General features: G+C 38.8%; 1 protein-coding gene and 1 long non-coding RNA gene across 3 annotated transcripts in view; both read left to right on the top strand.

Annotated features, from left to right (window-relative positions):
• Window positions 1-16,004: 16,004 nt before the first annotated feature.
• LOC135321050 (uncharacterized) lies at window positions 16,005-18,585 on the top strand. The gene is made up of 3 exons (XR_010380463.1): window positions 16,005-16,236; window positions 17,489-17,590; window positions 18,298-18,585. It is a non-coding gene; the product is annotated as an uncharacterized LOC135321050 (long non-coding RNA).
• Window positions 18,586-23,643: 5,058 nt separating this feature from the next.
• PLPP1 (phospholipid phosphatase 1) overlaps window positions 23,644-25,735 on the top strand; it is a 91,881-nt gene continuing 89,789 nt past the window's right edge. Inside the window, exon 1 of one of the 2 annotated variants that reach the window (XM_031445192.2) lies at window positions 23,644-24,104. In XM_031445192.2, the coding sequence (XP_031301052.1) occupies window positions 24,047-24,104 (58 nt within the window). In that variant the 5' untranslated portion in view covers window positions 23,644-24,046. The remainder of the gene's footprint in view (window positions 24,105-25,735) is intronic. The other variant, XM_031445185.2, reaches the window with a different exon arrangement.

The raw sequence follows: 25,735 nt of genomic DNA, 5'->3' as shown, positions 1-25,735 counted from the left end.
AGGTAACCACTTTTTGGGGAATACTTGTTTCTGTTACCATCAGATACACAAAAGTGTAGAAAACTCCTTTACTTGGTGAAATGAGACAGTACTCAGTATGATACACTGTGGCAACCTTCTCCAAGTGGCCAAACTTACAAGAGAAGGAACCCTCCCTATAGGAAACGGAAAAGCTGATGGGACCTTTCCTATCTGGGATACTTACGGCTGTTTTGCTGCTGCAGCTTGTGCTTAATTCCTTGTTTTATTTGGCAATGAGCAAGCAAGGAAAACAAGGGTATTAATAACAATCATTGACATTTGAACTTCCTGGGTACACCATGTGCTTGTACCCAAGTGCTGAATAGAATTGTTAAAAAAGGTTATCTATGTGTGTGTGCAAATGAGACTAAAATTTGCCACAAACTTAAATCATTCATTTTTCCTTTGTCCCAGAAAAAACACATTTTTGTCTCTGTGGCATTTGAATCAACTCCTCTTTCCTTTTCGAGTTTTGGCATTTGAAAAGGTTTTAGGTCATGAAATGACTTTATGTGTTCTGCAACTCCTGCCACAAAGCCTTAAGGCACGCCGATTAAAAACACAACAGCGAAGAAGTGAAGCAATGTGATGATTTTCCATCAATGAAATGGTTTCCATCAGCAAGCTCCTTCCAAAATTATACTGGTATTTGGTGGCTCAAATGCTGTAAATCTGATTGTCTTTCTGGTTTTGTGGCAAATCTTACCTGCTGTGGTCTTGGTTGGTGACGTGGGATTTTTATCTGGCCGCCATCCCTCCTTTCTTAGAAAGGTGGAAAATCAGTAGGGTTGTAGGTGCTGGAAAAACAAGGGTCCAGGTTGGAGTCTCCTGTGGGTGGTACCATTTATGAACTATGGAATTCAAATTCTGGGGCATCTGAAATTTGCCCCATATTCTTGGAATATTAAAATCTGCCCACAAGAGAGTTTACCAGAAAAGGAATCTCTGAGGTGAGGAGCTGGTGTCTCCATCTTTGCCTCAGATGGTCAACATTTCTGGGAAAAACTCAGCTGGGAGCTCTTCTGAGAAATAAGCTGACATCACAGAGTTGAAGGACTTCTTGCCTCAAGACTCTAATGTTCTAGAAAATTCAAAGCCACTGTTTAAAATAGACTCTAGCTAAGAGTCAGACACACTGATGCCTCCTTACAAGCAAATAGAGGAGTTCTGCCCCAGGAGCAAGTGTCTTCTGCTATGAGGGATTCCAGTGTCAGCAGTTTGTATCACTAATACAGTGGTAAGAACACATTTGGTGGAAACCCCCAGCAAAAGCAATTTATATATCTATCCCTGATGCATTTCTCCCCCATAATTTGGCCTTCTTAAATAGCCTAATCCATCTAATTGCACTTTTGGCATTCTGAAAAATGCAACATTATCAGTGACTAAAGGGAATAACTTGAACCTAGAAGATGTTTAGCTGTTTAAATGACCTAATCCTATCCCTAACAGCTTCTTCCCTGACCCCTTACCTTCTTCTTTCTTTTTTCTAAATTACAAAGGTACAACATATACCCATGGAATAATATTTATTAAAGCACAAATAATTTTAAAAAATCTTTCATGGTTCCATCAGCTAGAAATGATTATCATAATCATGTGAATGTATTTCCTTCCAGTCTTTTTCCTATGCAGGAATTTTATATATTTTGCATTATAAATCATATGTATAATATTATATTATAAATCACTATGCTTTCTATAAACAATTCACATAAGAAATAACGGAGAAACTAACATTTGGTAACCTCCCAACCCATAACAAAGATATTGCCAAAGCCAAAGCCAGATACCAATTCATAATAGTTGATAACATTATCTATTGTATATCAAGATTATAGATAGTGTATCAAATATAAAGTAATTGATAAATACAATGTCTATATAGATATATTGTATTTAATATACATCTATTACTTATTATCTATTATGTATAATGATTTGACATTTTTACCAAATTGTTTATATTACACATTGTGTTCTGTAATATGCTTTTTTCCACATAATAATATATCTAGACATCTTTCAAAATCCAGATATGTGTACCTACTCCATTTTTTAAATGACTAAGTAGTTTTCCATTGCATGGATGTACCATAGTTTGTTTATTTAATCTCTACTGATGAAGATCTGTTCTTTCTAATTTTTTGATATTGTAAACAATAGAGTGGATATCCTCGTATCTTTGCACACCTGTTTGGGAAAAAGAATTGTTGGATCAAAGGATGTTGTGCATGTGTTTTAAAATACAACCATAATTACATCATATATAATTATGTCCTTCACTTCCTCTAAAGATTATATCATTTCAATATATCACATTAACTTTGTATCATTTTAATGGCTGCATAATATCTTATCAAGTGAATTCATACTTCTAAGCCATATGAATATTGTATACATGAGACACTTACCTCTCACTGTTTTTAACTTCTAACACTAGTGGCTGGCTTTAACCACATCCTGTGTGGAACTCAGTGTGACTATACATAACATGTCTTATTAGAGGCAAAAAAATACACAAGCAATTTTTTAAAACTGCTTTATATCTGTAAAGATAAGAAAAAGAATCAAAAGAGTCACATTCTATAATTTTATGAAGGGAATAAACCAATATTTCAAGAATAAAAAATTATTTCTTGACAGCAAATCTAAGTCACCCAAGAGTTCAGTGAAAAGTCTCTTTAAAAAACAGTCACATCAGAGACAGAGGAGGTTTTTAGCTAAAATAGTTCATTAGCAGTTAATCTAGGAAACCACAATGTTTCCTGATCACAATGTTTGCTGCCCTGGTTTCTGATCCCCTGGTTTATGGCACTCATTGTTCCTGGCTGTCAGCTGTCAGATTGTTTTATACCATAGTCATTAAGAAACCCAACAGTTAAAAAACAGACCCATACCTATGTCTCCAAGCTGCATTAAGTCACACCTCTATCAAGAGCCAGGTTCCCAGAAACATCAGACATATTGGACCTTGCAATTCTGGAAATTTTTATTAATTTGCTCTATGTAAAGCACTATCCATAATCCAGGATTTTAAAAAATGAGTAAGTGGAACACTTTTTCTAATACAATTTTATATGGAAATCTAATATGTAAAACATTAAAGAAAAGTCTTCTCAAGTCTAAGCTAGATCTAGGCTCAGAGCCTCACTTCTTCAGCCTTCTCCTTTCCCCAGTACTGTGGTCCTTGACGTACAGCCTCAGATGGCAGTTGGGTCTAAAATAAGCAAGAGTTGGGGAAGGGTATAGCTCCGTGATAGAGCACATGCTTAGCATGCACCAGGTCCTGAGTTCAATGTCCAGTACCTCAATTTAAAAAAATTTTTTTAGTAAAATAAAATTTAAAAAATATTAAAGAACAAGAAATGAAACAAAGTAATAGATGAGGTATTGATAAGGAGAGGGACCAAGTCTGCAAAAAAAATAATTCTTTCTTTTTTTGCCAAGAAACAAATATTTATTGAATTAATTTATAATCAGTTCTTTTGACCTTAATGCACACATTGGGCTCATACAAACAACTGAATTAATACATATAGATATATTCTGATAGATGCACTAACATATAATAAATATTTTTTGACATTGTTCTAGCTTTCTACACACATCCTTTCTCCCCTTCTAGTCATCTACTATGGTCATTTTAACAATATTAATCTTTCCTATCTATAAGCCTAATGTATCTTTCCATTTGTTTGTATCATTTTCAATTTCTTCCATCAGCATCTTATAGTCTCCTGAGTACAGATCTTTCACTTCCTTACGTAGGTTTATTCCTAGGTATTTTGTTCTTTTTGATGCAATGGTAAATGAGATTGTTTCCTTAATTTCTCTTTCTGATAGTTTATTGTTAGTGTATAGAAATGCAACAGATTTCTGTGTATTAATTTTGTATCCTGCAACTTAACTGAATCTTTATTTCTAATAGTTTTTTTTTTTTTTGGTAGTGTCTTTAGGATTTTCTATATATAGTATCAGGTTGTCTGTGAACAGTGAAAGTTTTACTTCTTCCTTTTCAATTTGAATTCCTTTTATTTATTTATTTTCATGTCTGATAGCTGTGGCTAGGACTTCCAATACTGTGTTGAATGAAGGTGGTGAGAGTGGGCATCCTTGTCCTGTCCCTGATTTTAGAGGAAATGCTTTCAGCTTTTCACCATTAAGTATGATGTTAGCTGTGGGCTTGTCATATATGACCTTTATTATATTGAGGTATGTTCCTTCTATGCCCACTTTGTGGAGAGTTCTTATCATAAATGGATGTTGAATTTTGTCAAAAGCTTTTTCTGCATCTATTGAGATTATCATATGATTTTACTACTTCTGTTTTTTAACCTTCCTACTAGCTTTACAGGTTGTTGGTTTACTACCTTCGCCATATATTTGTCTTTACCAATGAGATTTTTCCTTTCATAATTTTCATACTTATAGTTGTGGTCTTTTCTTTTCCACTAAAAGAAGCCCCTTTAACATTTTTTGTAAAACCAGTTTAGTGATAATGAACTCTCTTAGCTTTTGTTTGTCTAGAAAACTTTTTATCTCTGCATGATATCTTGCCAGGTAGAGCATTCTTTCTTGTAGGATTTTTCCTTCCATCTCTTAATATATTGTGTCACTCCCTTCTGGCCTGCAAAGATTTTGCTGAAAAGTAAGCTCACAGTCTTATAGGAATTCTCTTGTATGTAACTAATGTTTTTTTCCTTTCCTAAGATTCTCTTTTTATCTTCAATTTTTGCCATTTTACTTATAGCATCTTGGCGTGGACCTCTTTGGGTCAATCATGTTTGGGATGCTCTATGCTTCCTGGACCTGGAAGTCTGTTTCCTTTCCTAGGGCAGGGAAGTTTTCAGCTATTATTTCCTTTAATAATTTCTCTGCCTCTTTCTTTCATTCAGCTTCTTCTGGGACCCTATAATGCAAATTTTAGTATGCTTGATGTTGTCTCAGAGGTCTCTTAAATTGTCCTCATTTAAAAAAAAATTTTTTTCTTTTTTCTTTTCAGCTTGGGTGATTTCCAATACTCTGTCTTCCACTTCACTGATCCATTCCTCTGTATCATCTAATCTACTGTTGGTCCTTCTAGTTTATTTTTTATTTCAGTACTATATTTTTCAGCTCTGTTTGGCTCTTTTTATATTTTCTAACTCTTTATTAAAGTTCTCACTGTGTTCAGTCATTCTTCTCCTGAGTTTTTTTAATGGTGATTACCTTGAAATCATTATTGGGTAGATTGCTTATCTCCAATTCACTTAGTTCTTCTTCTGGGGTAATATCTTGTTTCTGCCATTGGAACACATTCCTCTGTCACTTCATTTTGCTTAATTCTCCGTTTTCATTTCTATGTGTTATGTAAGTGGGTTATGTTTCCTGATCTTGGAGAAGAGATCTTATGTAGATTTCCTATGGGGCCCAGTTTCACACTCCCCTCTGGACACCAGAGCTATATACTGCAGTGGTGTCTCCTATATTTGTGAGCTGCAGGGGCCCTTCTTTTGTGGTGTGGCCAACTTCTGTGGGTACACAGGTAGATGGGGCTGGCCCTGGTCCAGGTGGCTGCCAGGCTCTGCCTCGTGTGGAGACTGTGAGCCGCAGGTGGGTAGGGCCAGGTCTTGGGGCACTGGCTCTTTGGCTTGGGGACTCCCAGGACTGGTATTTGCCAGCCAGTGCTAATAGGCTAGAAAAAGAACTCCAAAATGGTGCTTGCTAGCATTAGTGTCCTTGTAGTAGGATGAGATCCAGCATATATGGCTGCCACCAGCATATATGTCCTCAGGGGCAGTCTTAATTGCCTTCTACCTCTCCAGATGGCTCTCTAAATTCAGCAAGTGGGTCTGATCCAGACTCCTTTCGAATTACTGTGTCTCAAAGCATGTACAATTTTGTGCGCATCCTTTAAGAGCAGACTCTCTGTTTCCTAAGCCCTCTGGCTCTTCTGTACATGAGCCCTGCTGGCCTTCAAAGCAGACATTCCCAAGGCAGGACTCCCATGCTGGGAAGCCCAATGTGGGGCATGGATCTCTTGCTCTTAGGAAGAGTCTCTGCAATTTTAATGGTCCTCCCATTGTGAGTCACGACCTAGGGGTATAGGTCTTAATTATACTGTGTCTCCACCCCTCCTACTCATCTTATTGTGCTACCTTCTTCAGTTGTGGAAAATATTTTCTGCTAGTCTTCAGGTCATTCTCGTCAATAGTTGCTCTATAAATAACTGTAATTTTGATGTGACTGTAGGAGGAGGTGAGCTCAGGGTCTTCCTATTCTGCCATCTTGGCCACCTCCCCAATTCTATCTTTTACAGATACATGCTTCTGATGTTTATTTGCCTTTTAAACTAAGTAAAATATACATAATTATGATTAAAGTCTAAAATGGCCAATCTCAAATTTAACCAAAATTGGATTGCAGAGAAAGTTTCCTGCTTTAATGCCATGCTTAATTCAATTTAAAGCAAAACAGAGTATTGACAAATGTCATTAGACATTATGTAGTTAATAAGAAGTTATTAATCTATCATTTGGATTTTAGCAATAATGTAAATATAAAATTCAATCTATTTATATATTAAATAGTGTGTGTGTGTTTGGAGGTTACCCTCATTCTATAGTCCGCCTCAGGATTGTAGGTCTCATGCTAGCAGAATAAAAGAAAAGTTGAAGGGTCCTGAAATTTGGACGAGTGCTCATCTTTAAGCACTGCTTTGAAAAAATGAGTCTGCAGACTGCCTACATCAGAATCATCTTGAGGTGTTAAAAATATAGGCTTTTCAGCAAGGAGGGAGTAGCTCAAGTGGTAGAGTGCATGTTTAGCATGCATGAGTTCCTGGGTTCAATCCCCAATAGCTCCACTAAAAATAAATAAATCTAATCTCCTCTCCCTCCCTGCCAAAAAATGAATACAATAGTACAATAAGAAATAAACAAAAATAAAAATGTGTAGATAGATTTTTCTACTTCAACACCAAAGATTTTTAGTCAGTATCTAGGGAGAAGCCCAGGAATCTGTATTTTTCAAATGGTCCCCAGGTGATTCCAATGGGCACTCAGGCAAGAAGCTGGCAATAGAGAATTCCAGCAAGAAATAATAGGGAATTTCGGTAGGTTAGTGTACAGAACTCAGCTGCAGGTAAACTATAAGGCAGGTAAGCACAAGGCATCTAAGAAGCCTCCCAGCCGTTCTGTACCACTTCTGGGCTACTTGGTCTCAGATCTGTTCTTCAGCTCTTTTTCTGCTCTGCTTGGTACAGCAGGGTGTCTTGTTCCTGCAGGCTGTTTCCAGGGATCCTATAGACTGACTTCCCACTGGGATTACCCAATAAGAGATATTGGCATAAGTCTGGAGGGCAGAAGGAATAAACCAGGGCATTTTTTCCCACATCTCTGTCTTAGCCTCCTTCTCTGGCTGCAAATGTGTCTTCATGGTTTCAGTGTCCATCACACAGGCCCTCTGTGGTTCTTGTTTCCATGAGCTGACTCTAGCCCCCAGCCCCTAATCATATCATTTTTAATCTCTGTACCTCTGGGCTTAAAGTAAGCAGAAGTCCCTTCCTTCTTTTGCTGCTAATATCTGGAATGCTTTAAATTCTATAATAATTTCCCAACTACTCCATCACCCACGTATCCAATTTCCTTTATTCAATTCTCTTTGTTTTAAATACTCAGAACAGTTTCTGTTTTCCTTGTTGGATCCTGGCTGATACATGGCCCCAGTCACAGGGCTAGCTAGGGTGTCAGACCCCGATCTTCAGTCACTCCTGAAGCAGGTAGAACTGAATAAGTCCTGAGGCAGGTGGCCAAGAATAAGACAGAGAGGGCCTCAGTCTTGGGGTGGAGCCCTGGGGTGTATGCCTCAGCATTCTCCAAATGTGTGATAAAGCTTGGTGCCTTCTCACAGGCTGTATCTTGTGATTTTAAAAATTGGTCACAGGGTACGTCTTCTGGAAATCATACCACTGGAGTAACTAGCATGTGGTAGCTACTTAATCAATATTTGTTGCCTAGATGTGCATAGTTTGCAAGGGAAACAATCTGATCAGATTTAGAGGGAAGAATTTGAAAGAGATTCTTTTCACCTCTATCCAACAAATATTTCTGGCATGAAAAGGAAACAAAAGGTTATTTTCTTAAACTATTTAATTTTATTTTTAAGCACTCAGAATTTTTTTCTTTTGGAATTGTATAATATCTTCTAGAGATTAAGTCAGGATTTTTTTTTAACTAGAAAACCAGGCCTATGAACTAGGAATTTATTTTTATCTACCTGGCAATGAACATTAGTCAGTGTCTTACTATTGCAAAAAATACATGTTAATGAGATACATGGTATCAGATGTTTATTACATTAGAATTCTACCAGTTTTGTAGTATAGTGTTAACAGTCCCAGGAAACTGAAAGTATAGTATTACTGGAAAAACAATTGAGATTTAGGAAAAAGCAGAACGTACTGAGATTAATGGGTTAATTTTTCAATATAAGTTGGTATATTTAATATTTTTATTGATTAAATTTCCATGAAATCAAAATTTTTATGTAATTAGTCTCAATAACTAAAACATATAATTTTTAAGTCAAAAATTAAAATGTCGATGTACAATATTATGTTAGTTTCAGGTCTACTACATAGTGATTTGACATTTGCATACATTATGGGACAATCACCACGATAAGTATAGTAACCATCTGTCCCCATACAAAGTTACTTAAAGGTTATAAACTACTGTTTTTGTTTCGGGGGTACTGGATTATGATTGACTTTTTTTCTCTCTTTTTTCTTTTTCGTTATCCATATATTTCTAAAAGAATGAGCACTCATCCTTCTTTAAGTTGAAAAAGAAAACAAAGTTAAAATTAAAAAAGACAAGGTTTTTTTTTTGTTGTAGTTGTTGAAAAGACAGCAAAAATGCTAACCATAAAGGGGAATATTGACACATTGGTCTGGACTAGATTAAAGTTAAGAACTTCTGCTCAGCAAAAGACAACCAACTTATATATTGAACTGAAAAGGGCTTCCCAGATCCAATTCTAGATTGTGTGTGTGTCTGTGTGCATGTGTCTGTGTGTGTAGGCTTCCCATACCAACAACCGATTCTTTCATGCCAGCAGGATGTTTGAGAATTCACGGCAATTTCTGACACTATCTACCTGGAGACAGAATCAGATTCCTCAGATAAAGGGCTCAGTCCCACATGACTGCCGTCTACTTCAGACACCAGTTGCAGCCACAGGTTACCTATGCTTCTGACCCACTGGCTGCACAAACTGAATTTTCGACGACCTCCTGCAACTCAGGATGCAAGTCACAAGTCCAGATTGTTTGTTACCTGAACTTCTGACCAACTGGCTAAAAATCAGAGATTCCCACACCCCCTCCTCAGTTTTGCTTAATTGGCTAGAAGAGCTCACAAAACCTGGAGAAACATTTTATTTAATGGATTACCAGTTTATTATAAGAGGATATGGTAAAGGATACACATGAACATCCAGATGGAAGAGGTACATAGGACTAAGGATGGGGAAAGGGTGGAAAGCTTCCAAGCCCTCTCCAAGGGGACCACTTTCCTAAAATCTCCACGTGTTGACCAGTGCAGAAGCTCTCCAACACCTACCTTTTTGAGTTTTTACACAGGCTCTATTACATCAGCATGATTGATTAAATAATTGGTCATTAGCAACTGATTCAATCCCCAGCCCCTCTCTAAAAGATAGAGGTGGTGGGAACTGAAAGTTCCTACTCTCTGATCATATGGTTGTTTCCCCAAGCAACCATTAGGTGCTTCCCAAAGTCACCTCATTCACTTTATCACTCTCAACACTTAGCAAACTCCAAGGATTTGGGGATCTCTGAGCCAGGAACTGGGGACAAAGACCAAATATATAAAAGATATATTTTGGTCATCTGAATGACCAGGAATGTATTTCTTATAAATCACAGGGAACCCTCCTACACTGCTGGTGGGAATGCAGTTTGGTTAGCTACTGTGGAAAACAGTATGGAGATTCCTCAAAAGACTAGGAATAGACTTACCATATGACCCACTCATCCCACTCCTGGGCATATATCCAGAAGTAACCCTACTTCAAAAAGACACCTGCACCCCAATGTTCATAGCAGCACTATTTACAATAGTCAAGACATGGAAACAGCCTAAATGTCCATTGACAGATGACTGGATAAAGGAGATGTGGTATATTTATACAATGGAATACTATTCAGTCATAAAAAGTAACAACATAATGCCATTTGCAGCAACATGGATGTCCCTGAAGAATGTCATTCTAAATGAAGTAAGCCAGAAAGAGAAAGAAGAATACCATATGAGATCACTCATATGTGGAATCTAAAATGAAGTAAAAAAGAACATAAATATAAAACAGAAACAGACTTATAGACATAGAATACAAACTTGTGGTTGCCAAAGGGGAGGAAGGTGGGAAGGGTTAGACTGGGAGTTCAAAATTTGTAGATACTGATAGGCATAGGCAGAATAGATAAACAAGATTATACTGTATGACACAGGGAAATATATACAAGATCTTGTGGTAGCTCACAGAGAAAAAAATGTAACAATGAATATATGTATGTTAAAGTATAACTGAAAAATTGTGCTCTACACTGGAATTTGACACAACATTGTAAAATGACTGTAATTCAATAAAAAAATGTTAAAAAAATTTAGCTTTACAGGAGACATGAGGGTTCTGTTCTGATTTTATAGATGAGTAAAGAGCAGTGTGAGATCCCACAGTAGATGTGGAGGTAGACTAGCTTCAAGGTCTGGGCACCTCCTGCTCTGCTGCCAGCATGACCAGAAAGCTACACACGATTCCCATTTGGTTAGCGTGATTGATTCAGCCTTTAAACCGTACATGTAACTCAGTTACTGTAAATAAAGGTTCCTGAAAGTCTTCTACAGAGAAAAAAAAAAATCGCAATATTACACCAACAAAGAGATTATTTCCAGAATATATTAAGACCTCCTAAAAATCTCTAAGAAAAAGACAACCAAACAGAAAAAAATGCACAAAAGAATTGAATAGATAGTGCATGAAAGAGGCCATAAAAGTGTCTAATAAATATGTAAAAAATTGCTCAACTTCATTTGTCATTAGGGAAGTGCAAATCAAAACCATAATAAAATATCTCTACGTATCCAGCAGAATGTCTATAATGAAAAATATGGGGTATAAAGAAAAAGTATTGGTGAGGATGTGCAATAACTGGAATTCTCACACATTCCTGGCAGGAATGGTAAAAACATTTTGGAAAACTGGCAATACTCACTTAAATTGAACGTATGCATATCTTATGACCTAGGAACACCACATCCAGGTATAACCTAACAGAAACGTGTTCATATGTTCACCAAAAAACATGAACAATGTTTATAGCACGTCATTACAGTGCCAAACTCGGAAGCTATCCAAGTGCCTATAGACAATTGGAAGGATAAATGGATTGTGGTATACTCTCAGAACAGAACATTCTACAGCAATGAGAATGAATGATTTGCAACTACATATAACAAATGAATGGATCTCACAAAAATCATGTTGAGTGAAAGAGGTCCATATTATGCAATTCCATGATATTAAGATAATCCGTTGCTATTGAGAGTACATACTATGTAATTCCATTGCCATTAAGTTGAAATGCAAACAAAATTATGGCACCAGAAGTTAGAACAGTTAGAATTTCTGCAAAATTTCTAAGCTGAGGTCAACATTTTGTATCTTTATGTGGGTACAGTTTATAAGGATGTGTTCATTTGTAAAAAATTGTATCCACCTGTACTCTGATATGTGCACTTTTATGTATGTATGTTATACTTTAATAAAAAGCTGTAAAAGGAATGAAATGCTCCAATGGGCCCTCTGAACAAGTTTGCTTAGATGGCTTATATGTCTATAGCACTTACAGCTAAATAAGAAAAGCATTTGTCTTGTATTTCCCTCTTTAAACACATCTTCTGTGGTAGACAGAATAAAGGTCCCCCCACCAAATATCTCCAGGTCCTAATTACCAGAACCTGTACGTACATTATTTTACATGACAAAAGGGACTTTGCAGGTGTAATTAAATTAAGGACTTTGAGAAGAGGAGATTATCCTGGAATATCAGGATGAGCCCAAACTAAAATCACATGTATCCTTGAAAGTGGAGAACCTCCCCCAAATGTGGTCAGAGGGAGATATGACTATTGAAGAATAGTTTGGAGAGTTGCAACACTGCTGGCTTTGAAGATGGTGGAGGAAGATTATGAGCCAAGGAATGCGGGCAGCCTTTAGAAGCTGAAGAAGGCAAAGAAATAAATTCTCCCCTAGGTCCTCCAGAAAGGAGCATGGCCCTGCCAACACTTTGATTTTAGTCCGGTGAGACACATGTAGAAATTCTGATGTATAGAACTATAACATAATAAATTTGTTTTTTTTTTTTTCAGAGTGCAAATAAATTGTATTTATTTATTCATTTATTTTTAATTGAAGTACTAAATTTGTGCTGTTTTAAGCCACTAAGTTTGTGGTAATTTGTTACAGCAGCAATAGAAAACTAATTCACCTTCCTTTTACTGATTGTTAAAATGCATTTTTTAAAAAATCTCATGTTTTCATCCCTTATGGGCTGCCACTGTTGGCAGCAGCAACAATGACGCTAGAATGTCAGAAGTTTTGCAAGACTGGAAGTTCTATATGCAAGGACTAAAGGGCACAGAGAGCTTATCTACAATTCAACCCCATCATTGTCCTTAGAGTTTCTGGCATGAAAAGAAGTGCTGTTTCTGCAAGGTGCAGAGGCCAGGACAATGTTCCTACATACACCTGCCCTTGGTGTAACAACAAATACAGCTTCACAAATAGGGAAATCATTCAAGTAAAACACGTGGCATGCCAATGATTCTAAAAACCCATTCACACACCTGAGAACTGGTTATACTTCCTTGACCTGGGGCCACCAAGATGATCTCTCCAAGGTCCCCAACAGCAAAAGAATAATGCAAACAAGCAGAGAACTCTGTTGTTATTAGCAAGACTGCGAAGTAATAACTTGGGAGTGTGCCAGTCAATGGCAACCTACTCTCTCCACTCGTATTCTCTGATAAGAACTTTGATTTTTTTTTCCAGTTGCTTTGAATGTGTTATGTAAATGCAGCTTTAAGACAGGTTTTCTAAATCCTCCTATATGAGAATTCTGAAACCACCACTGGTGTTAATATTTGATACATGACATGGACACATCTTAGTTTCTGGATACTTGCCAATTTTGGTTGAAAATAGCTTGGCATTATCTTGTAAAGTTGAATATAGGCATATCTGTGTGAGCTTCCTATGGCTGCTGGATCAAATCACCACAAACTTGATGGCTTAAAACAACACAAATTTATCCTCTCACAGTTGTGAACACCAGAAGTCCAAAATCAGTTTCACTAGATTGAAATCAAAGTGTTGACAGGGCATCTTACCTTCTTCTGTCTGGAGTCAAATCTCCTTTTGCCTCCAAATTAAAAGGACACTTGTGGTTGTATTTGGGGCCCAGCTGGATGGTCCAAGAAAATCTCCCCATCTCAAGGTCTTAAATTAAATCACATCCACAAAGACCTTTTTCCGTATAAGGCAACAGTCACAGGTTTGGGAGATTAGAATGTGAACATATTTTTAGGGGCAATTGTCAGCCTACACTAGCAATTCTACTCCTATTAAATGCTCTAGAGATACTCCTGCCAAAGTGCACCAGGAAGCACATACAAGAATGTTCATAGGTGTATTTTTCAAAATGCATTTTAAAAGTCCGAAGGAAACTACCCAGATGTCTGTTGATAGGTGACTGGATAAGTAAAGAGTGGCATATTCATGTAAAGAGAAATGTATCCATCAGTGACAATGATTGATCTGTAGCAACAGGAAACAACATTAATAAGGCCTGGTGAGTGCAAAAGCAAACCCTCATTTACTGGTGTACATGATGTGACACTTTTTATAAAGCTCAAAACATATAAAATATTGACTAGGGACAAATATGTGGTAAAGTCATAATTTTCTTTTAAATAAAGGCAATGATAAAGACAAAATTTAGAAGGTAGTCACCTCGGGGTTAGTGTGGATGGAAAATAGAGTGGGCTGGGGGTATAGGATCAGGAAGGAGCACCCAGGTAACTTCAAAAATATCAGAGATGTTTTAGCTCTTTTCTTGGGTAGTGAGTCCCTAGGTGTTTATTTTGTTATGCTTTACAATTTATACACGTTATAAATATTCCTTTATGTGTATCAAATATTTTTTAAAACCCCAAGGTAATGGACCTAGAGGGTATTATACTAAGTGAAATAAATCAGAGAAAGACAAATATTGTATGATTTCACTTATATGTGGAATGTGAGAAACAAAACAAATGAACAAACAAAATAAGACAAAAACAGACTAGTAGGTGAGGAGAAAAAACAGTGGTTGCCAGAGGGGAGGAGAGTGGGGAGTGGGCAAAATAGCTGAAATAGAGTAAGAGGTACAAACTTCCAGTTATAAAATAAATAGATCACAGGGATACAATGTATAGCATAGGGAATATAGACAGTAACACTAATAACTTTGATGGAGACAGATGGTTATTAGACTTATTGTGGTGATTGTTTTGTAATGTATTTAAATATCAGTCACTTTGTTGTACACCTGAAACTAATATATCATTGTATGTCAAATATACATAAATAAAAAAACAAAAACCCCAACCCCCAAAACCCCACCGAGGTAATTAGTGGCATTGTGTTAGACATTTTTCCAAGTTAGGTATTCAAGCTGGTTAGAGAAAACAAAGGGATTTATCCCAAGGATTCATATGGATAGGAACTGCTTCCAGGATTTGAAGCAGCCAATGGACCAAATACTCTCTCCTTGGCTCTCCTACACAAAGGTGGGAGAATCTGTTGCAGGAAGGCTGGTTCAGCTATAAGCAGAATATCTGATAAATTCTTCACTCGCTGATAGCTTCATCTTCAAGAGTGGTGTTTCCACCTTAAATAACAATAACCCAGAGTAATTTTTAAAATGACTGGATTTAATGAATCCAAATTTCCAAGAAAGACACCAGGTAATCTGCATATTTAATAAGCATATCAGGTGGTTCTCACTATCAGGAAAACCTGGGAAATTTCTGGGGCAGTGCTTCTCAACATTAATGTGCACAGGAAACACTTGTGATCTTTTTGAAATGCAGATTTTGACTCAGGAGGCCTGGGGTGGAGTCTCCGTGGAGTCTTCTTCCTGAGAGGCCTCAGGTGACACAGACACTGCCAGTTGAGAGCACTGCTGAGCAGCTAGGGTCTAGAGCTCAGCACAGTGTCACAGGCGCCCTTTGGAGACCTGGTAAGAGCTATCTATATTTCCATTTCACAGCAAAACTCATAAACATAGATGTTAACATACAACTGCAAAGTGTTTGGGGACATGGCAAGTAAAAGAATTTACCAAAGACAAAGAGAAGTTTAAGAACAAAGGAGAGATTTATAGTTATGCTGCTACAGGCACCAGTGGGCCACATAGATGAGATGTCTGTGTGAGGCAGGGCTGAATGTGAGGGTCTTTTATTGAGTGGAAGGGGCTGCGAACACAACGGGTAGGGGTTGCATGATCGATTTGTGCACAGGTACCTGGTTGGTTCTAAGACTTGTCAAGGGCTACTCTGAATAATGGCATTCATGACTCTGATAAGGGCAGGATGTGCCGTGAGGCCTGTCCGCCCAGGATATTGTGAGACTAGACATTTCCTGGGGTTGTTAATTTTGTTAGGGTAAACACACATGGAAGGAAGATGTTTTTTATCTTGCAGAAATGCAAGTATGTGGAGGGTCCTGAAGTGAGGAGTTAGGGTTAAGGGTGCCAGTCAGCTCCAGGCACAGGGTGAGTCCAGGAGCGGGGGTGGGGAATGTGAGGGTGTGGGGGTGGGGTTATAGACTTCAGAGCAGCTTCAGAGAGCGCCAGCCAGACGGTTCCACATTCCCAGAGAGCGCCAGAGGGCTCCACACAAAGGGTTTGGAAGGCCCCAGGTCACTATCCTTAGGCCATGTTTAATAGGACGCTCCATCAACCTGATTCTAAAGAAATGACAGGAATCTTTGAATAATAATGTCCCACATTTATTGAGCACCTAATATGTGCCTTGGCACTGTGTTAGAATGTGCTAAGTGTTCTAGACGTATCATCTCCTTTAATCCTCATAACAAACCTAAGAGGTAAGTACTATTATTATCATTCCCCATCCTACAAATAAGGAAAATAGTGCACAGAAAGATTTAAGTAATTTGCCTAAGGATAGTCAGTGAGCCTGGTTCCTGAGGCCAGGTATTTAATTACTACGTTGTACTGCAGTCTTAATGTGTAGCAATTACTTTGAAGAAAGTAATTATACTTTATTAAAATTTGGAGAGTGAAAATGTGGGCTGACTAGATCCAAAGTTTTCAAATTCTGATGGGCCTCAGAACCTCCTGGGGCATTTGTTAAACATAATGAAACAATGATTGGGTTCTATTTTAGACCTTCATCCTAGAACAGAATCTCTGGGGCTGGGGCTGGGCACTTGTATGTTTAAATAATGCCCCAGATAATTATAATGTGCAAAGTCTGAGAAATATTGCCGTAGATTTTATAAAGGGTAGTGAAATTCATTATGGGAGAAACTCTGGAAGGGAAGGTGGCTCTGAGGGTTAGGAAGTTCTTAGAAATGCATTTCTGACTGATCTTAATGAGGAAGAAAAGCAGAGGAATTTTCCAATCAGGAGTATTCCCTAATATAGTCATTTAGAAGGGGATAGCTTTTGTTGTTGTTTTTGTTTGTCTGTTTTTGTTTTTGTCTTTTTTTAGTTTATGATATTTATTACTGGGATTGTTTACAGAAAAATCTTTTTTTCCCACTGTTAATTTAGGCATAAGAATAAGTGTCTCTTGTGACCTCCTTTTAGAACTTTTATTTTAAATACCATAAAACTGTCTATATCTGGGAAAACACTAGTATCAATTTTTTTTAAAGTACCTTATAAAGTACAGTTGACCCTCGAACAGGTTTGAACTGCTCGGGTCCACTTAGACTTGGATTTTTTCACTAAATGCATACTACAGCACTACACGATCTGATCCTGGTTTGGTAGAATGCTTGGATGTTGACCCTGGGACATGGAGGGTCGACGGTGAAGTTATTCTCAGATTTTTAGCTGAGAATCAGCTCCCCTAACCCCTGCATTCTTCAAGGGTCAACTGTAGTTCACATTACCGAGGACACAAAAAAGTACTTATAAAGCGGTGTCATGAATCTGTAAGAATAGTGGCAGGAAAATTAACCCTACTCCCCACCTCTACCTCCGATAAGCTTTAATTTGGGGGGGGAAGCTAGAATAACAACAAAAAGGTTGGGGGGAGGCACAGCTTGACTCTCTCCTAAACTCTTATTTACTTTTCTTTTTTTGTTGTTGTTCATTTGTTTATTCAAGCAATTAAAAAAAAAAACTGCATTTGACTTTATTGTACCAAGTACAACTCCAGGAGCTGGGAATACAGAGCTGAAGAAGGCTTACTCCCTTTGCTTTCAGGAGGTGAGTTAGTCAGTCATATCAACAAGGATGAGGTTTAACAGACCACAAACTGGGGGTTATAAACAGAAAAGAAATTAGAAGATGAGAGAAGGGAGAATTTTAGTATAATTTCTAAAACAGCTGAAGTAGGTGGATTCTGCTTAAAGACCAGTACCTGGATGGCAATCCTACTCAAGTTTTTTTTTAAAGAAAAATATATGTGCTGTCTTTAAGACTATAGATATTTTATAGGTAATTAACTTCTGTATCTCTGGTTTTATATATAATTATTTTTTAATTGAAGTATAGTCATTTACAATGTTGTGTTAGTTTCTTGTGTACAGCATAGTGATTCAAATGACACAAATGAACTTACTTACAAAACAGAAACCAACTCACAGACAGGGTGATACATATTCTTAAGAGATTGTTAAAGAAATAATTTGTGAGCATCCTAGAGAAAGGAAGCGGTGATCACCTGAGCTAAGAACAAGTTATGCCAGACCAACCTCACTTCTTTGATAGATTAGGGAACCATGGTAGATTTTGGGTTCAGTGGGTGGTAGGGAAGCAGAAATAAAGGGTGTGGATTCACAGAAGTCTTTGTTTTTGTAAAGTATGTATTGTGTGTCTGCTTAAATCAGACTTTTGCAAGGTTTGCACCTATATTTTTGTATTTGATTATCACAATGAGCCTATTAAGGAAATATTGTTTTCCTAAAAAACAGTAAACTCAGGCCCTCCAAGCTTGACGTTGAAGGAGAGAGAGCCTTGGTGGAAGAATATCTTGGTGGAGCTGGTTTGCCCACCCACGAGGCCTCCAACTCTGATCCTAGAGATTCACATCCTTTTATGGAGGTGAGTTACTCTCACAACTACTTTCTGCACATTTGTAAACTGGCTCAAGTGTAACAGAAGACTTTCCCCTTAATACTCTGAGCAAAGCTGAAAAAGGGCTGGAAGCCATAAGCAAGATTTTAGAAAAGGCAGAAGATAACAAAATGGAAATAAACACAGAAAAGGACTTGAAACTAAATAATTTGATTTACAAAATAAGGTTTACTCATCTTGAGTTTAGAGACTACTGCAGAGATTATGACTTTCTTTCACTACTAGATTATTTGTTTTAAATGACATTTTCAGCAATGTCACTATGTATTTTCAGTAATTTTTTTTGCCTTCCAAAGTACTTTTTTTTTAAATTGAAGTATAGTATATTTATACTATTGTGTTAACTTCTGGAATACAGCATAGTGATTCATTTATACATATTTATATTCCTTTCCATATACTTTTTCATTATAGGCCACTATAAGGTATTGAGTATAGTTTCCTGTGCTATACAGTAGAACCTTGTTGTTTGTCTATTTATATATAGTAGTATCTACAAATCCTGAACTCCCAATTTATTGCTCCCCACCCACTTTCTCCCCAGGTAACGATAAATTTTCTATGTCTGTGAGTCTGTCTTTGTTTTTGTAAATAAGTTCATTTGTGTCTTTTTTTTTTAAGATTCCACATATAAGTTATATCATGTGGTATTTTTCTTTCTCTTTCTGGTTTACTTTACTTAGTATGATGATCTCCAGATCCATCCATGTTGCTGCAAATGGCATTATTTTATTCTTTTATGGCTGAGTAGTATTGCATTTTTTTAATATATATATATTGTGTATATATATATACCACAACTTCTTTATCTAGCCATCTGTTGATGGACATTTAAGTTGCTTCCGTATCTTGGCTATTGTAAATACTGCTGCTGTGAACACTGGGGTGCATGTATCTTTTCAAATTAAAGTTTCCTCCGAATATACGCCCGGGAGTGGGATTGCTGGATCATAGTGTAAGTCTATTTTCAGTTTGTTGAGCAATCTCCATACTGTTTTCCATAATGGCTGTACCATAGACATACTTTTAAGCTACAAACTGCTATAACCTACCTCCTAGAACCTTATCTTCTACCTGACCTCAATGTGAGTTCCTTGTTTCACAGCCTTTAGTACTCAAAAACTTCAGAATAGGTCATTTGTTTTGCCTCTATGCTCAAACCATTCTGCAATCTTCAAAGTCCTTTCTAGCTACACAAATTGTTTTATTCAGGGTTTTGTGGTTTCAAGGATCAGACATTCAATGAAGTTAGCTCAAGTAAAAGGTTTTCTTAGAATAGTATGGCATTTGATTTCTCAGAAGTAGTAATCAAAGTACTCATGAATCTTGTATCAGTTGTGACCTTGAGGCTTAAGCAATTTTTTTCCCCCTCACCTCAGAAGAAATCTGGAGGTAGCCAAGTTGCTGGTTGTTTTAGTAGCTCAAGATCATAAAGACCAGTGATGATACTCTTCTTGGCCTTTCCCTCATGATCACAAGGTGGCTGCTGCAAATCTAAATATGATGTTCATGTTCAAGGAAGGTAGAAAGAGAAGGGAAGGGAAGCCAGGCTTTTCCTCTGGTCAGGAGAGCAAAAACTCTCACAAATCTGCCAGTAGACTTCTGCTTACATTACATTTACAATAACTCTGTCATATAGCTGCTCTTAAAGGACGTGAAATGACAAGCCACACATTGGAAGGAAAATTTACAACACAATGAATTGCTACTGAGAATATACAAAGAATTTCTATAGTTTGATAAAAATAAGAAAAACAACTTAATAGGAAAGGAGGAAAAAAATGTGAATAGGCAATTGACAGAAGAGGAAATAATTTTGGTGAATAAATTTAGGAAAAGCTGCCCAAGCACATTAGTGATCAGGAAAATGCAAATTAAGACTACATTGATATATGCGTTATAGCCACTAAGTTACCAAAAATTAAGAAATATAAAAACATTGTGTTGATGTAAATGTGGAGTCTTATCCACCACTGGTGGGGGTTGGGTAAAATAATGTAACTACTTAGGAACACAATCTGGGATTACCTAGTGAAGTTGGACCCCACGATGCAGCACTTCCATAGCCAGCAATTTCACACAGGAGACACATACATGAATGTTCGCAGCCTTATTTGTAATAGCCTTATTTGTAATAAAAATGGAAATAACCCAGATGGCCATTGTCAGAGACTGAATAAAATTATATACTCATAGGATACACCTACAACAACTGCAGCAACATGAATGGGTATAAGAAATACAAGTGAAAAAAAACAAGGGCAGAAAACTACATATAGGGCATAAAGTTTTTAAAAGATAAAATACAAGAAGGCTAAATAATATATATTTTTTGAGATACATACACATGTGGTTATGTGTTTTTCCACATGGAAAAAAAAAAGCAAGGAAAAGATACACACAAAATTCAGGATAGTGGTTATCTCTCCTGAAGCAGGGAACAAGAAAGGGATTGAACACACAGGTAGGTTCAGTGATACCACAATGCTCTAAGTATTAAGTTGAGAGTGGATTCACAGGTGCCTATTATTATCCTTCATAACTTATATAATATATATAGTTATGTATCAAACATTACATAATAAAAAACTTTCATAAGGTAAGAAACAAACAGCTTTGACAACAAGGGCAAAAGGGTTGTAATATTCCATATTGTGAAATTTTCAGGGAGGGGAGCACATGCACTAGGGAACCAGACATTTTTATTTCTAATTATTTTAGTTTACAGTGCTTTTTGAAAATAATAAAAACTATATTTGCTTCAGTCCAGGTGGGGGTAAAGGACATAAGCACATACAAACACAAATACTCTAAGGGAATTTATTCTTACTACTTTGCAGAAACTTTACGCGATGAAAAAGTAGTTGAGGCAAGAAGCAAGCACTGTTAGAACAGAGAGAGGGAGACTTACCAATAACACTATGTTAAAGAACAGCAGTGCAAGTCAAGGAATAGGGACAGATGTGAGAATTTTAAAGAATTTAAAGATAAATTGAAATGGAGGATATAGATCACAGTCTCCTTTTCAAAATGCTTAATAATAAAAGAAGAGAGGAAATTAGTTTCTCTCTTCTTCAGAAAGTCTTCAGGACCACACTTCCCAAGCCCACTCTATTTTGCTTTTATGTTTGATGACTGTGTTACACAGAGAAAAATACAGGCCATAGGACAAACTTTGTTAAGCATTTAAGAAAACCTCTAAGGTTTCATGTCCAATCTAGGGACATACTAGTACCTACCCCCAAGGGGGTGTTAATGGTGTCACCATATAATCAGTGTTTCCTTTTTTTTAATTTTTGCCATCATTTCAAGATTATTTAACCCACTTTCAATTCCAGTGATTACATTAGAATTCAATCATGGCAACAGATCAAAACAAACACCACTCCCTCCAAAAAACGAACAAAGGTCCCCACCCCAAAATAAAATGACATTTCTTAGTCATTCTCTGTTTAATTGAGGACTTATTGCTTATAATCTGCATATGGCACAGATCCTATTTAAAATTACAGGGCATGACAATGCATTTTAATGGACTTTGATTTGCTGATCTATTTTTAAAGCCATTATCTGTGTCTCCTCCAAAGGTCAAAATATCTGTTACTGTATCAACTGTTTTCTTCATTAACTTCTCACCTAAGAAAATGGCTTGTTGGTGTCAGAGGGGGACAAGAAAGTACAACATAACTATCACTTTCCTGTAAAGTGTTTTCAGAGCTCCCAGGTGAACTGCCCCTCCCCGCCCCTTAACTGCTTTGTGTCTTCTGTACATCAACACACTTCTATCACAATATTCATTTAATTGTATGCCTCATACATATCACAAGTAATTTCAATTGATTGTAGCCTCACAATCTGGGGTCCCTGTAACTCTGGAAGTAAGGGAAGTCACAGAATAAATAATGGCACATCTTTCTTAGGTACAAATTGTTTAAAGCTTTTAAAAGATATTCAAACAAAAGGTGAAATCCAACTGTTCACATTCCTTTTAAAGAAAAATATGCTTCTTCACATACATTTTTTGCTTGTAGGGTTCACTTGTAGGGGCTAGATTTTAAGACTCCCTGAGGGTGATGTTATCTCTGTGCTGGTTTTATGATTGATTTTACAGGAAAAGTCTGAGAAGTAGTAGGTACAGTTTTCAATTTGCCTCACATCTTCGATAAAGAAGGTAAATATGAATGAGGAGGAAAGATACCAATCCTTAACATCTCTAGAGGGTTTAACCTTTTATAAAATACTTTTGATATTATTTTTTCCCAGGCTTCATTGCTTCTTGACTACAACACAGAGCAGGGATTATCAACACCCCAATTTTACAGATTAGGAAACAGATTACTAAATTTTGCTAGGGTCCTCTTGGAATCAGGGTTAAGAGGAATAAAGAAAACTCATTCTGACACTTGTTAAAATGGTGAGGAAGACTTTATTCAAAACCATTGCAATAGGGGGTCAGAACTTGTAACAGGAGAAAGAAATAGTGCTCAACTTTGAATAAGCAAAGACAGCTGGGAATTTATTATAGCCAAGAAAAAAGCAGAGTGAAGGGGTTAGTGGATGAAAAATTACTTAGAAAACATTAAGGACAGGGGAATTCTTGGCTAAAGGCAGGCCACAGACTTACATATCAAAGGATTTATACATAAGGAATTTGATCATATGGGTAACCAGGTATCAAAGGTGCAGGTATGACTTAGCAGAACTCACGCAAATATGAGGCTCTGCCAGGCCAGGTTTGAAGGCCTAAACGGAGGCCTAGGCGAGAAGAGGGCTCGGACAAGCCCGACTAAAGTTTGGACAAGGGGAGAGTCTGTCACTGACCACCCCGTTTCTCTTTATTACCCAATCCCATGGATGAGGAGAGCGGGCAGGCAGCCGGGTCGGGGCCTGGCACTTCCTCCGAGTCAGCAACGACCGGCGGCCGGAGATGAAGAGGCTGGGTTCAGCGTTCGCCAGTAGAACGCGGGTCGGGGCAATGTCCCTCGCACCGCACCGGAGGCGCCCCCACGCTCCGCCCGTCAGACGGGCGTCCCACTTCAGGGGCTGACTCCGCAGGTCGGGCGGGGCGGGGCGGGGCGGGGCTGTAGGCGCCGATTGGCTGGAGTGCCCGGGCCTGGGGTTTCCCCGGCCCCGCCCCGTCGCCCCTCACTGGCCGCCCAGCCTCTGCCGCGCTCTCTCAGCCCGCGAGGCCGCGCGCTGGCCGGTCCCGCGCTGTCTGCGGGAGGGGCCGAGCCCGTGTTCCTCCTCCCTACCGGTCCCCATCCTTAAAGCACGAGTCCAGACGCCCCGCCTGTTGGAGAGGGCGCCTGGATCTGGACAGCGAACAGCCGGCCGGGGCGGGCCAGGGCCGACCGAGGAGGGCCTGAGGCGACGGAGCAGCCGCGGCTGGCAGACGAGCGTCTCGGCCCGGACTGAGTGGTTGCGGGAGCTGCGAGGGGAGGGGTCGCGGGCGCCATTGCTGCTCGTCAGAGCGCCGCTGGGCCCCCGTCAGCCCTCGGCTGCTCTACCCGGGCTGGGAGGAGCCGTCGCCAGTCCCTGACCGGGTCTTGTGAGTCGGGTGCCTAGTCTGCCGCCCGCGCCGAGACCATGTTTGACAAGACGCGGCTGCCGTACGTGGCCCTCGATTTGCTCTGCGTGTTGCTGGGTACGTACGCGCCACCGGCCCGAGGGGCGTGTGCGCTCGAGCCCCGGGGTGGGGTGCACCGGTGGGTGCGGGCGTGTGTCCGCTGGGAGGGACTCGGAGAGGGCCGCGGTCGGGCGTGGGGGGTGTGTGCCTGACGCGCCAGCCTTGCGGGGCGAGATGCTGGGGGCGGTTTCCGCAGCCCGGGGACCCCGCTTGGCAGCCTGCACCCCGGCTCCCGTGTGGCCGCCACTGCCTGCCTGTCGCCCGCCGGTCCGCTGAGCCCACTCTGCTTGGACCCTGTTCACGCCTCTGCGCTCCATCCCTTGCTGTGCTGTCCTCTGTTTCCCGTTTCACTCCCAGCCCAGAGGGTGGGCTCCTCCCCTCTCTGCTGCAGCGAAGCCTGGTCACTGGCTCATCAGGTTCAGTAGTGAAACCGGAGGTTTGATGCACTCGGGGTTCTCAGTAACAGGCGCCAGTGCCTGGTTTATCTTACTTGTGGGAAGCAGTTTAATTTTTTGTCTATAAAAGGCTAGAACGTGCCTAATTAGAAGGTGTTACCAGGTTGTAAATTGTCGGGCTGTAAGTGGGTGTGAGGATGCCAGGTTTCTGCCTGTAGGACTCAAGAAGCTTGCTTTTTTTTGAGGTGGGGGAGGGATGGTGTGCCCCAGACCTACTGTTTCCTTCTCTGCGCAGACCTTGCCATGGTGTAGCTTTCCATCTTCTGTGAGAGCCCACAAAGAGCACTAGACATTTCTTTGGCTGCAGCAAATTTGGTGTTGTCTTTCCAATGGAAGAGTTCAGCAGTGGGGTTTCTGGTTGCCAGTTGCTCCTTTCTTTTGGCGAGAAAGAATTGAAGTCATCTGGATAAGGGATGGGCATTGGAAGGAGGGACTTTCACCCTTTTTATATGCGTTGTGTAAGGCAGTATCTTTGAACTACTTATATGTTATGGAAAGAACGGCAAGAAGACCTGCTTGAGGTTTGGATAGTCCTACTCATGTTTGAGTATTTAAGTAATGGTATTGGCAAGTTCTCAGGGTTGGAGAGCTGTGACTTCAGCATCCTAGATGCAGGTCTGCATAATGGCTTTTCAGTGATAGATTTCCCCCGGTTTTAATCCAGTATTCCACTTTCCTACCTCAAACCTGACCATTTAGGTGCTTGCAGTCTTGCTGGAGTTTTATAAATTCTTTTCTTTGTTTTTTTGATCAGAAAAATCTCTCTTCTTTTTTCAATTTATGGAGCATCTCTATTGTTTACCAAGACACTTCCTGTATAGCTCCACAGTGAATTTTAGGAATTCAGTTTAGGAAAGGGAAACACAATTTTGGAATATTATTTTTATAGAAACACAAATAATCCTTTCAGATACCTGGACATACTAATAATATTACACTAAAATATATTCAAATTTATTTACTTGCAATGAAAAGCATGCCTTTGGTAAAGATATATTTTAAAATGTATTTTAACTTGTACTTAGTGGAGGTTTATTAAACTTTATATTTTAGTGAAGGGAGAGGAAAATTCAGTCAGAAGTAATTTTGATAATTCTAATATATATTACCTGTCATTGCCACATATTGTGTACTGTCAGGATTGTATACAAACTTCTTCTTTTCCTACCTTGTGGAGTTACTAACGTATAAAGC

This window comes from Camelus dromedarius, chromosome 3 (assembly GCF_036321535.1).
Source record: "Camelus dromedarius isolate mCamDro1 chromosome 3, mCamDro1.pat, whole genome shotgun sequence".
In the NCBI taxonomy this organism is placed as follows: Eukaryota; Metazoa; Chordata; class Mammalia; order Artiodactyla; family Camelidae; genus Camelus; species Camelus dromedarius.
This window is presented reverse-complemented; position numbering and strand designations above follow the sequence as displayed.